Here is a 12175-nt window from a genome sequence, read left to right on the forward strand (position 1 = left end):
AAATAAAATGCAGCTGTTTACCAAAGCTAAGATTCTCTTCTCTCCAACAGAGTTGCTTCGTGCTCAGTACTCCTCAAAAGACTCTTTCCAACAAGGGCTTACAAACCTGACAGTGGAGACTATGTTTTTAAATAGGCATTGATATTAGGTTTTTCTTTCTTTCTGGTTTTCCTGATTGGCCAGGTTCTGAGCAACCACTCTGTAAAGTTGTATCACTACAGCTGTGAGAAGGCAATGACCATACCCAGCAAGCACTACCAAGAGAAACACAGTATGCTCAAAGATGTCATGGCATCTGAAAATCCTGCCTAATGGGAAGGGTCAGGAATTTGATAGTATAGATTCAGAAACAGGCCTTCAAAAATCCTCACAAATCAGGGACTTGTTCACTGCTTGTTAGCTGTACTACTGCTTCTACTTCCCCTGGTGTCGCACCAGGAAAGAAAATATGCATCCAAACAAACAGTTAAAAAGGCAACATTTTAATGGGACAAATCTTCATTTTGCATAGTCAGATATGTTACATGTGAGATCACTGAAAACTGCTCATAAACATAGCAGGGACCAAAGTTTGTCTGGGTGGAATCCTAGGGGGAAGAGTAAGGATTTGTGGAAATCAGGATTTTCTCCACAATATTATTTTTCTTTTCATTAAAAGACAGATGAGAGAATTGCTGCTGATGCTTTTTTTTAATCACTGAATCCTGGCAACTCAGACATCTTTATAACTACTGCATGCATTTACTTCATCCTTTAGCCTAAGTATTAAAACATTCTCCAAATAAACTGCCTGTACTATAACTAACAGTTGAAAGCTTTGAAAACTCTTGGTTACAGACCTTTCAAGAAGTGTGTATTTGGACAATTCATTTATTTCTCTCCGCTGAAGAAAGCTGTTATTTTAAGGCAGCAGTTTTAAGTTTCTTTTTTGCCTTGGTGCTGAGTATTCTACCAGAGCCTGGCTTGGAGGTAAAAGAGGATCCAGTTCTCTTAAGGTTTGCAAAAATATTGAAAAATTCAGAATTACTTTGCTTCTGGGAACTCATGCCTTCAATGGCCCAAGGGTGTCTGCACTGTATTTACAACAGCATTCAAAAGGACTATAAGAAGAAGAATGATAAAAAGCTCTGAAAAGCAAATAGCGTTTGCAGACCTCATACTTTCCAGAGTATTCAGTATTACAGCCATGCCTCTCAGTGAGATCAGTTTGAAATAGTGGCAGGGTACAATCAATACCATGATGAAATTCAATCATCCATCTCTTATTGGTATGTTCTGTCAGACATGTCTTTGACCTGAAGGCAGGTCAAAGATCACACCTCTGCCTAGATACTACTGTCCCATAGCCCATCCTAAGAAGACAGGTGTCATTGCAAATTTTTGACCTTGTTTCAGTGTTTGCTATAATATCACATTTCAAACTATTAAACTAGATGAAAGTCCCCTGTATGAAACACTTCACAGTGCTAGCCATTAAACATGGTGGTGGTATGTGATTACAAGAATATTAAGGTTATGCGGGCAAGTAATGGGAAATGGGATCAGAAGGGGATGGGTAAGTATGTGAAGAGCATCCTTGTTCACTTTCACTCTTATCATGGAAAGTTTTATAGTTTTATAGTTTTGTAGGACTACAAGACTAATGTACTTGTGACCTATTCATGTTTAAAAGGAAAGCTTTCTTCTTGTGAAAATTAACCTGCATCATGTTTGCTCACAGAACAAAGTAATTTCTCTGTCTTGAATTCTTAAGCTGCCTGGTATAGAAGCCTGCATGGAACTTCCAGACAGGTGCATGATCTACAGGAAAAGAGTTTGAAGAAAGCCAATTAACTTACATGCAATCACCTGTTCCGTTTGTCAAGCTCTGACTTTGAAAGTAAAGGATTTCTTTCTTAGCTGGCCCATTTTTATTTTAAACTAGTAAGAAGGTATTCTGAAGCTTTCCATAAACACAAATTTTCAGTTTCTGTTACTCTGCTCAGATGATGTTCTTCACCTCTTCACCATCAACCTTTGTTTTTTAAGTGATCTTTGGAGAAGATAACTTTCTTCATCATGAGAGTTAATCAACTGATCCCTCCTTAAATTAATTTCCTATTCCATAAAAAGGCTCCTTTGAGTTGTTTTTTGTTTGTGTTTTTTTTTTAAATGAGACCTCAATAAATTAATGGTAAGAACTGTAAAAACAAGGTATTTTTCAACATTTATAATAATGAATAAATCTGGCTTGTAGCATAGATCTTATGTAAGTGCTGAAATTCAGCAGAATACAGGCAAGCTCCCCTGCCAGTAGCTGCAGAGCTCAGGTCAATTTAGAAAACTAACCCATGGAAAACCTCTTAGTTGGCAGCTACAGTAGGTGTCATTAAAATCTAGATATTTACCCTTTGAAAATAATTAATATTACCTCTGTACTAGAAGCATTCCCTATACAAAGACACTCCTGTGCCAGTCCAAAAATGCTAATTAATTTCAAAGGGAAATTCACAACATTGTAATGGATATAAAATTTTCAACATGAACAACTGACCTATATTTGCATACTTATCTTTGTTAATACCTTAATATTTCAAATATCTTTTAAACTGTATTTGGCAAAGAATGGACAGTCATAGAAGAATCCTCACGCATTTTCCCCTTCAAGGCATTCAAAAGAACACAGTGAACTGAATATACTAATTAGGGAAAGATTAGGTGGGTTAAGAAAAGTTGGAGATCTATCAAAAAATTAGGCCCATCTTAAATCTGGCAGTGTTATCAAGTCACATCTCATGCTGTAAATTATACATTTCACAGTACTAATTGTCTATTGTTGCAATGTCTGAAAGTGGATCAAAACTTATTCAGATGCTGTCTTGTACAGCAAGTTCAAGCTCTTATTTAATGAATTGTTGGACATGTCTCAGTTTTAAAGTGTTAATTTGTCTATCTTCTACAAATTGTTTGAGAATGTCTGATTAAACACTTAAATGGACTTATAAAATAGCCTTTACTCATTTTTTTTCCCTAGAACTGAAAGTTAAACTTGATTAGAAAAGAAACAACTCCCTTTCACTAAAAAGTTCTGATTTCCTTCCAAATCTCAGCAATAATGAGAAAAACAAAAAACCAGAAAACATAAACTGGAGAGGGAAATTTTAGTCAGAGTTACAAGTATCCCAATGATCAGCACACCCTACTAAATTTCAAAATTCAGAAAGCAGCAGCCTCCACGTGCTCCATTTTTCCTGATTCTCTGTGTCCATAAACACTGTGCAGTATCTATGTAGCAAATCAGAGCCCCACACCTATTGCACCTATTATGCATTGAAAGCGTTCCTCAGCTCTCCAACACCATCTGTCCGGGATCTGCAAGGTGTGAGTGACCTGCAATTAGAACAGATGGGTTTCTGTATAGAGAAAAAACCAAAATAGTGGTCAAGAACACCCAGTAGGGCACTAGGTGACCTTCAACAGAAGCACTCTCTCAACCAAAGGGGAAGGATTGTGGGATGTTGGACATATCAGGAAAGTGTGGGACATCAAAGCTCAAGCTGATGGTTTCAATCAGTCAAGACAGTGGCTTCAGTTTGCATTTTCCACATCCTTGGCACCCTTTATCAGGGTAGTGAGTCTGGGAGAGATAAATCTCTTCTCTAGCTTCTTTCCCCCAAAGCATAAGTAACCACCTGACAGAAGTTTTGCTAAAGTTAATTCATTAGCAGGTTTTTTTTTTTCTAGATTAGCTACAATTTCCTAGCTAAAAACAATTCATCAAAAGATTTCTGAGAAAAAATTTTACCTAATAGGGAGTTAAATTCTAACCTTTTAATTCCTAAAAAACATATTTATGAGAAAATATTTATATTTTTGTCATTTTTTCCTGTACTGTCATCAGAATATAGCATTGATATTTTAATGCCTTATATATTTGACACAAGGTGGTTGTAAACTGTGATACTTTGAACTTTCCATCACGCTAACTTCATTTTCTGTTGACTCCTATTAATTCTTGTTTATAGTGTCAAAACCAGATGATATGAAAATTCTGGTAAAAATTTAAGAGGGTATAAAAAGAAAACTTGTTATATTTTCTAGCAAAAGAAGTTGCAATACAAATATATAGCATTCAAAATTCATTATTACAATATTCCAAAGGAAACAGGCAAAGACACGAGGACAGTTTAATCTTTATGTGTTCATATATGGTCCAACATAACTTCAGTATTAAGTGTAAAATGGGGAAGCCATGTAGATATTCAGCCTTTTACTTGAAATTTGCCTGTAACATGGGAAACTGCTCTGAGTAGAGAAAATTTAGAACTGTTACAGAAAGTGTTATAGAAATATATATATATAAAAATAGAATAATCCTTCTGTAAAAAAAAATAAAAGAACCAAACCCTAACATTTCCCACAACATTGCATCTTCCTGGAGAAATAACAAAAAATGCTACAAAAATTCAGAAGTGAAAGACACCTTAATATGCAAGAATTCATTCAAAAAGAAATTGATCACTTCCTTTGTGGTGTGGGTAACAGCTCCTCAATGCACTGCCCATTATGCCCATTAGTTCAGCCAGAATGCCACAGGTGTATAGGAAGGAGAGGGTACTCGTGGTGGACAGTGCCAAGGCTTTACTTAAGGTTTACAGTGACTGTGAATCTGAAAGAAATGTAGTAGGGCACAAATCTTTACAAAGCATGAGAAGATTTACAAAGAGAAGGATGGAGAATGAGAAAAAAACGCCTTGTTTCTTTCCTATCTGTATTTGTTAGATATTCAGTGTCTACACCAGAAATACTTTGACTACTTATCCTTCTGTAGATAATATAGGATGGCCTACTATAGATCACAATATGTGAACAAAACCTTCACAGACCTCTTCTTGCAGTTTGACATATATTCATAGGCTTAAAAAAATTTCTTCCCTGAATAAAGATTGTTGCAGCTGTGAGGATGGTGTTTCAGAAAAATAATCTATATTCAAAATTAAAATGTTATGAAATATGTAATTTCCAATATTCCTAAAGGACAATAAGAACTCAAATAATTTAATTAATTCTATGCATGAGAGAAGGATTTTCTGTGGTGAACACTTCCAACCACTTAAATATTAATAGGTCTTAAATAGTGAGTAACTAAAATCTGTATCTAACAACTAGAAGAAAAAAAGAAAGGAAAGCTTTCCTTGAATGAAATGTAAGCATTTCATTATGGATTAAAAAAAATTAAAAGAGAATTGGGAGTGAACAGTTGTTAGGAATGCAGATTTTCACTTACAGCCATATGTGGTAAATTACTTTCAATGTGGTAATTCCAAAGAAGAGTAAGTTCTCTTATGATTTGAAACATTTTTTTTTTCCTAGTAATCTCTCACATTCATTAACATTTAATATTACGGCATAATAAACTTAGAAACAAAAAATATAATATGACTGTCATGCCATAATAAAGCAGATATAAATTTTTTGGAAGACTGCTTTCTGAAAGGATGTCATAGAGCTATTTCCTATTGCAGAAGCCAACCCCTACTTGTGTTTACAGCTGAATGCCAACAGACAGAGTTCCTTGCATAGTGCTACAGAGAAAAAAATTCTATCCTTGACACACAAATACAAGATTGAGTTCAATAGTTAATTCAAACTGAATGGAACCAAAGGTGCTTAACACACCAAAACACAAGTCATACTGAGACTTGTGAGATCAGAAAGTTGTTCAAAAGAAAACCACCAGAAGTGTGAGAAGGAATTCTTGTACTAGATAAAAGCATGGTATATTTATTATTGGATCCTGAGAGTCAAAATTCTAAAAGAAAATTTCTATCTGTGACCATACTCCAAGTGTATCACATGAAACTTTGATGCCTTGTTTTATATAATAAATACGAATTCCAGAAAGAAAATGAGTTGGCAAAGTTTTACTGACACAGAATGATTAAAGTCTTCACAGTTTAATTTATTTTCATTATGAGATTAATCCCATGCTCTGGCATCCTAACATAAGAGGCAAAAAAAGACTTTGGGTGCATTCTCTTTCTTTGTACAAAATTAGGTCTGATTAAATTATGATTACTTGCACTGAAATAATATGACATCATCCTGCAAATAATTTCTGGCCATTATCTTATTCTTAAAAGTAAATGGTATTATTTAAGTTAGACAAACAAGGAAAAAAAACCCAACAAAAAAACAAACAAAAAAACACAAAAAACCCCAAACAAACAAGTAAAACCATATATACAATACTTAATAATTTTTTCTCCTATTTTGAAGTTCTTAGACTCTCAAATTTAAAGCATTTCTTGATAGTTGAAAAAACTGCTGGGCTTAAGTATATTACTTAAAAACTTTAATTTTGCTTGATTTTCCTGTCCTTAATTCTGATAATGATTGTCTGAAAAGCAGACACAAAAGCAAGACACGTGTTAAAAATATGTTCATCAGGGGCGCTATTTACACAGCAATAATTATCATGTCAGCTTAGAATTTTATCTCTGCATCCATTTTTGGTTTGATTCATTAGATTTGGTGCATGAATTATCATGTCAATTAAGTGACTACAAAGTTTTCAATTAACAGTTGTACCCAAATATCATTAATAATGTCAAAGAATTTGCTACATCCCTATCCAGATTCTTTAAAAAGGAAATAAACTGACAGACTTATCCATTTGCTGGTGTCAACTCTGTACACTTGTTTAAGCCTACACAAACTGTTACTTTTATTGTTATAGCTTTTCTAAACCAATCTGCAATAGAGAATTCCATTTGCTAAGTATAGAAACATGTCACGGGAGCTCTACGTTCATACATGAATATTGGTCTTTTCCGTGCACAATGCCAATGCCTACTAGTCCTTTGTAAAACACACAAGTGACTTCTTCTAGCTCAAGCCAGGGACTGTCTAGCTCAAGCCAGGCTCCCATGGCAAACTCCCAAAATGGCTTCTAATCCTCCAGCCTTTGGTTTATATATACACATACAAGCTGTTCTCACTATTTCCAAAGTAATTACTTTCACTTAATTAATGTAATTACAGCTTTAAAGACTCACACCTCCACCTCACAATTCACCAGCCTACATGTGGCTAGCCCAAGTACTTATTCTGGGGAAGCAGATGGTTTGAGTCCAAGTATTCACATGTATTTTTGCTGAAAGAACTCCTTGTAAGCTGCACTACTCTTGAATCAGGATGAATCCAAACATTTCTATATGTAGTCATGCATATTTTGTTTTAATTTGCAAACATACAAGATTACAGTAACACAGCTTGCCTCATCTAACTCCATGGAAGTTTGGGGAAAATGGATGAGAAAATAAAACTAAATGTTGCAGGGTTTTAATTCAACAAAACTGCTGCTCTGCATCTCCTGTTGTAATTTGGAAGGATCTATTTTCTCTACTTCTCTATAGACCAATAAACAAGGGGAAGGGGGAAAACATAGAACCAAACTGAATCTCATGTGAAACACAAGAGAAATACATTAGAGAGTTGCCTGAAAACTGCAATCTCTATGGATCATTTACTTTCTCTTTTCATCAGTCCTTTTCAATATACTGTTTGTTGCATTAAACCCTGAAAATATGTTGAAAACCAGTAATACAATTCCATGTATCGCTGTGCCAATTCAAACCTATAGTGGAAAGGTTGTGAGAGGATTTACTAAGTACACATACAGGGCTGGTATTGGCTAATATATAACAATTAAAGAGCAGTCAATGAAAGATTTGACAGTTAATTTATTGTAAACAGTTGCTCTTTTTTATGGAATATACTTCCTTTTCGCATGAGACTGAGAAATAACTAGGTAGCATTGCAATTCTTTGCTATTGTTGAATGATTTTTTCTGGATTTGGCATTGTTGTTTTGGGATTTTTGTAAAAATGCAGTAATTTTAATGAAGTGCACAGTGAAACTAACATATTGAGCTCATTCTTTTATAGTGATAGAATTCAGGCTGATTAAATGCAATATAATGTAATTTGAAACTAGTAGCAATATAGCAAAGACTTTGTTGGAGTGGTCTTAATTTAAAGACCATCTTTGCACTCTGTGGGCTATTGTCACAGGAAGTAAACATATGTGTCACTAGAACCAGGCAAGTATTTTTCTGTTCAGAATAAATACACTGCACAGAAATTTTCTTATTAATGAAGTTGTATTACATTGAAAATTGTTTGTACTCAATACATTTGCTAGTTATCTGTAGGGCTTTTTTTTCAATAAATCTTACTTTTAACTGGATTAATGCATCTTTTTAAAACACATTTCTTACTTAATAAAAAAAATAGAAAAACCTCACACATTTAAAGCCAAAGGTGCATGCAGAAAACTTAAGTTTTGTTCCTTGAGATAAATCAAAGGAGTATCTTCGAGGGAGTTAGTACCTATCTTAAGCAATCTACCTAGAATGCAATGTTAATTTACAAATCTTCACTGAGAGAATAGAAATATTTTACATTTTAATATAAAGTGATATAATTTACCAGAAAAATGGTAAATAAAAATAAATGGTAAATAAAAATAAATGGTAAATAAAATATCAACTAAACTGAACTTAGCTCTAACTACAGTAGTTTTGAACTGCATTAGTCAAATATTAAATGACTGCAGGATTCACAATACTTATTATGTTAACTTGTACTGCCCACCTTGGGTAAAACTGCTGGGATAAGAGCAATAGCTAACAACAATAATTAACAATAAGAATAACAAAATTGGTAGCAATAGCTTACAACAACTAACCATAGCTAGTAGGTAGAAAAATGAGTATAAATTAGCTGTGTGAATAAAGACTATTTGAGAAGGTATTCACCTAAAAATGATCAAGAGGATGACCACCGTGAACTAAATTAGTACCAAATTAATTACAAAGCCAGATTTCAAAGGAGAAGTCAGCTTGAAAAGAAGTGTAAAATTAGGATGAAAATTTTTAGTAGCAGGGATTGATAACACAGTGCAAAGAGCAGTGGCCAACATCTGTTTTTGACATGCCAGAGGTCATCTTGCTGATGCCACAACCACTGCAGAGACCAGACAGAGCACCACCCCCACTGGATGCTGCCAACAGCCTGCAGCCAACTGCTGGGCTGGCAGATTGGCGTGCTACAAGGAGGGTGATTCCTCATGGCGTGTGTGCACATAAAGCTGGAGCAGCCACGTCTTCCAAACTTGCTTTCCCATAAGGGGGAACATGCTTGTACTCCACATATCCTGTGGGAGGAGTACACATGTGCTTCTCTGAATGGGGAGGTACTGAATCTTTTGGGAATTACTTATAGAAAGGTGTTTAGTAATTTTTACCTGCTTATTAATGTTTTTTTTTATTTTGATTCATCTGTAGTATTGATCCTGCGTACCTACTTCACTGGTTGTCAGTTAATTATGTCATTATTAAATCAGTAAACTGTTTCCATATTGTAAATGGAGCAGTTTTTCTCCTTGACAATCTGTATGTGGTTAAGATCACACATTCTAGAAGAGACTCAAGCACCTGAAAAAATGTACTCACGTAGTATGATCGGTTAATGGGCAGTGTTGTTCTTGCTCAGGGTAGAGATTTGCTCCTCTTCCAAGTTGCCACTTGAATGTGTTTGTGATATGTATGGAATAGTTTCTTGACATCTGTTCCAAGGCTGGTTGATGCCATCCACACAGGCCTTTATCTTCGAAGTCACAAACTTCCATAACTTTAGAGATTAACAGTGATTACTCATGTTTATATAAAAATTGAAAATTTTTAACTCATGGTTACAATACAAAAATAAATGTAAATTTATTATTATAAAAATTACATGTAAATAAAAAGCATTCAATTCATAGTATCTGTGAATACTTACACATTACTAACATGCATAGTTTTTTCCTTATAGATAAAACATGAATTACATATGTTCTCCTCTATTAGACAGATTCTAATTTTAGGAATATACCAATTTATTTACACCACAGTATCTACCTTCATATGCGTTCTGACCAGCTTTCAGGTCATTCTAATAATCTGCCATATGATATACATGGAAATTTATGTAAAATTCATCAGCCAAGAATCTGTGAGCTGCTGTATGGTTCTGTCTCCAGTCCTGTAGGCTGATGACATTAGCAAATCATTATAAATTGTGTACAAAGTGCATGCCCAAAGTTCTAAAAAAAAAAAAACCCAAACCAAAGCAGTTCTCACAAGACTTGAAAGTTACATAAAAATGCATCTCTTTGGTATTGGTATCAAATACTGAATTGTTGTCTTACTAAATAAATATGCAACTGCCTTTCAATGACTTTTTGCTTCCTGAGCAACTGGACAAGAAAAGTGAGCTCACTACTGATCCTCCTTAGGGTAAAGAAACCAATTTATTTTCCATTTCTGCTATGAATATGTATTCTCCAGCACATGATCCAAGTTGAGTCTAGTCACTCTCCAGAACTTTGGAACAGATTATTACACTTAAGTGACTTTTTTGAGACTTGTGCAAGGAAAATTAGAATTTATTTTAACCCATAAACCCATATAAAATGCTGCATCAAGAAATCATAGTTTGTTGGTAGACTGTGCCTGATACTTCCTTCCTTGAAGTCTAAAAATGGTAGGCCAAAGAGAGAGTGAGTTTTTATTTACAGCTTGTATATCCTCACAAAAGAATCAAACTGCAGCTAGTGTGATCTCATGAGTTGCCCATATGAAGATTTGTGATGTTTCATGAGAATGATGAGTTGCATTAAATGCATATTACCCTTTTTAACATGCTTTGTAAACATTATATTTAAAGGGCCTCTGAGAAAGATAACACCTTCCTGTGACCATATTTCTGTTTCAGTCAGGATGTTTTTAAGTCCTAGTCCAGCATTGTCTTTTAAGTGATAAATTCCCATCTTAGTGATGGGAGACCTCAGACAGAGCAAATATGTAAAGGTGTAGTCTCCACAGTATTTATCTTGCTTAGAAGGAAAAGATGTTTTGTAAGATAATGTAAATTTCTGAGGTGAGAAATATTCAGAGGGCTCTGCATTTATTTCTCAGAGCCAGATTTCAAAGTCTGGTGTTTTTTCACACTATAGGAAACTACCCACTGATACTTAAACATCAGATTCATTTCTTCCAGTTATTCCCACATAAGAAATACATAGGGAGTGAAGGATGCTTTTCCTCCCTGAGTCCTCAGCCCTGAGAGAGGTGACTGAATTCCCTACATTATGTGTAATGAACTCAGAGTGTAGGAACCCAGAGTGCCGAGAATATTTCTCTGCCTGTTTTTAAGGGTTTTTACCCCCCTGGACAACACTGGTATAGCTTTAAACCTTGGAAAAAATTACCAACAGTCAGACAACAACTAGAAAATACAGTGGTGTGAATTAGGTTATAGACTACTATGTAAGATTGTCACAGGGTGAAAAATTTAGAGGTTTTAGGCTTCTCTTTACAGTAAATAGATAAGAGTAAGAAATATCAAAATGGAGGATTGTTGTTGTTCTCTAGACCTTCTTCTCCTTCTTCTACTACTCCATATTATGCAGTAAGAGTAGTTAGGATTGATTGGATAGAAAATTCCACAGTTCCTAGTCGTATTACTGAATAATTGGTAAGAAAGTGAAAATAATGTAAGTTTTTAGTAACTATTGGTTAAAATATCTTTAAAAGGCTGTGTAAATCTTGATAATGGGTCTCTCTCGCTCTCACTCCTACTTTTCCTTCTTCTATGCTGTACCTGGGTCACGCTAGTGGCTCAGTTCCTCTGATAAGACTTAATAAACAACTATCTAGAAGCATTGAAACTTCAGAAGATGTCTCACTGTATCTTTTAAACTCCTTGCAAGGACTTTCAAATTCTCTCCCATCAGGAGAGACTCGATTTATGGCACGGTAAAGTGTCACAGAGTTTTCATTTTCAGTGACAATAGTCTTGCTTGCAAAGGACAATGAGGTCACTGTCTGTAGATGTCTGTCCCCCACATTAATTGTCTTCAGTAAATAGTTCTTTCAAGTACTGTTCTTTGAGGCAAAAGGAAGTCATTAACAGCTTCTAAAATGCTACAGTGTGAACTGCTCCAACTCAGAAGCAACGGACAATTGCCTTAGATCTTTATGGACATCATATGCAGACCATTGTCCCACTTACAGCATTCCCATAAGACTAACAGCTTTACAGGCTGGAACTCACTTCTGTGTGGAGTAGGGTGAATTTCACAATAGTTG

The 12175-nt window shown here is 34.9% G+C and overlaps 1 protein-coding gene across 1 annotated transcript in view; it reads right to left on the reverse strand.

The window, feature by feature from the left end:
- The window catches only part of MALRD1 (MAM and LDL receptor class A domain containing 1), a 242766-nt gene that overhangs the window by 147755 nt on the left and 82836 nt on the right, over positions 1 to 12175 (reverse strand). Inside the window, exon 20 of the mRNA XM_069004716.1 lies at positions 9497 to 9674. Coding sequence (XP_068860817.1) covers positions 9497 to 9674 — 178 coding nt within the window. The remainder of the gene's footprint in view (positions 1 to 9496; positions 9675 to 12175) is intronic.

The sequence above is a fragment of the Aphelocoma coerulescens genome, chromosome 2, assembly GCF_041296385.1.
Source record: "Aphelocoma coerulescens isolate FSJ_1873_10779 chromosome 2, UR_Acoe_1.0, whole genome shotgun sequence".
NCBI classification, from domain to species: domain Eukaryota; kingdom Metazoa; phylum Chordata; class Aves; order Passeriformes; family Corvidae; genus Aphelocoma; species Aphelocoma coerulescens.